The sequence below is a fragment of the Microtus ochrogaster genome, linkage group LG2 (assembly GCF_000317375.1).
Source record: "Microtus ochrogaster isolate Prairie Vole_2 linkage group LG2, MicOch1.0, whole genome shotgun sequence".
NCBI classification, from domain to species: Eukaryota; Metazoa; Chordata; class Mammalia; order Rodentia; family Cricetidae; genus Microtus; species Microtus ochrogaster.
In genome coordinates, this window is record NC_022028.1 from 4,610,969 (window position 1) to 4,612,580 (window position 1,612).

Below are 1,612 nucleotides of genomic sequence, written 5' to 3' on the forward strand. Positions count from 1 at the left end.
CACACACACACACACACACACACACACACACACACACACACACACACACACTTCATAGAGCCTGGGTATGTAGTATACTGTACCACTAAGCTTACATAATTTTTTTCAGGTTTTCACATTGACAAAGCCACCTCATGATGTATTTCTCTGAAGATGTCTTGGTCATTTAATAATTTATAACTATAATGAATTACATGTATAGTATATACTGACTGATGAGAATGAAAGTAAATATTAAAACTAAAAATCATTTGACAAAATGAATACTATTTTTACATTGCACCATAGTTACCAATAGGAATTTTTCATTTCGAACATGTGTTTATTTAATTGATGCTGGTACTGCTTCAGATCCTCCAGGTAGAGAGCTTACAGTCATGTTGCTATAGACTTTCTAACTTTTGTCACAAGGTTTAGTTACTTGAATAGTTAAAACTTAATTTTCCCATTTGAAAACTAAACACATGGCTGCTACCTGTGCTAAATTTAAATCCAGTCTTCACTAAGGTGACAGTGAGGACTGTTGCCACTGCCTGAAGCTGTAATGTGATTTGTTTCTTGAGTGTGAAACTGGCTTCTGGGTTATTGGTGTTTTCAACTTGTGTAACACACTTCCCTCAAAAAACTGCATTAGCAGTTAAATAGTCTATAAATGATAAATATAAGCCAATGTAAAAGTCATCAGAAGGAACCTTTACAAACAAAAATTGATGTTGTATTTTGTCATGTTTATACAATTTGTCATTTTATACACACAAGCATTTTGATTATGTATTATCAGAATGGGCCACATTCTATGGCAATCCTGGCTTCACAGAGTATTGTAGTGCTCCTTCCCGTTCTGTTCTATGGAGCAGTGTGAGGAGCATTGGTGTTAGCTTTTCTCTGAAGGATTGGTAGAACTTGGCAATGAACTCTCCAGTGCAAAGCTTTTCCTTCTTGAGCACTGTTTCTGCCTTGATTCCATTGTCTGTTGTAAGTCAGTCAGGTGTTTGTCCTTTGATGTGACTTCAGCAGACCAAAGTTGTCTGGGATTTATCCATTCTTGGGGTGGTGGGCACACAGGCTGCACTGTCTTTCAAACTTGGCTCTAACCAGACGATAACCATATTCAAGGCTTGCATGGCATTCTCCCTATTAAATACAGATATTAGTGAGATGCACATAAGTGGGCATTCTTAAAAGATCTCTATGGGTAAACTGCAGTTTTACATCTTACATCGGACAGTTAATATTTAACTATTATTACCTTTTTAAATGTTCCTAGAGTTAATCAATTCATGGAACGTGAAGGTCGCAGACCCCGTCTTCTTGTGGCAAAAATGGGGCAAGATGGCCATGACAGAGGAGCTAAGGTCATTGCTACAGGATTTGCTGATCTTGGTTTCGATGTAGATATAGGCCCTCTTTTTCAGGTATGTATTGAAATTATTTTCAAAAAGTCTAACACATTCTGCATTTTTCAATGTATATAATTCACTTAATTTATGATTAAAAATAAAAACTCATGTTAACTCTGATGTTTGTGAATGTAAATGTCAGTTGAGAATGAAATGCTGTGAGGCTTTGGATAGTGAAGCTTACCTTAAAGGTTTTATTTTTGTAGTCTTTG

General features: G+C 36.1%; 1 protein-coding gene across 2 annotated transcripts in view; it reads left to right on the forward strand.

The window, feature by feature from the left end:
• Mut (methylmalonyl-CoA mutase) overlaps positions 1-1,612 on the forward strand; it is a 31,384-nt gene that overhangs the window by 24,684 nt on the left and 5,088 nt on the right. For both annotated transcript variants that reach the window (XM_026785657.1, XM_005359785.3), the window contains exon 11: positions 1,268-1,415. In XM_026785657.1, coding sequence (XP_026641458.1) covers positions 1,268-1,415 — 148 coding nt within the window. The remainder of the gene's footprint in view (positions 1-1,267; positions 1,416-1,612) is intronic.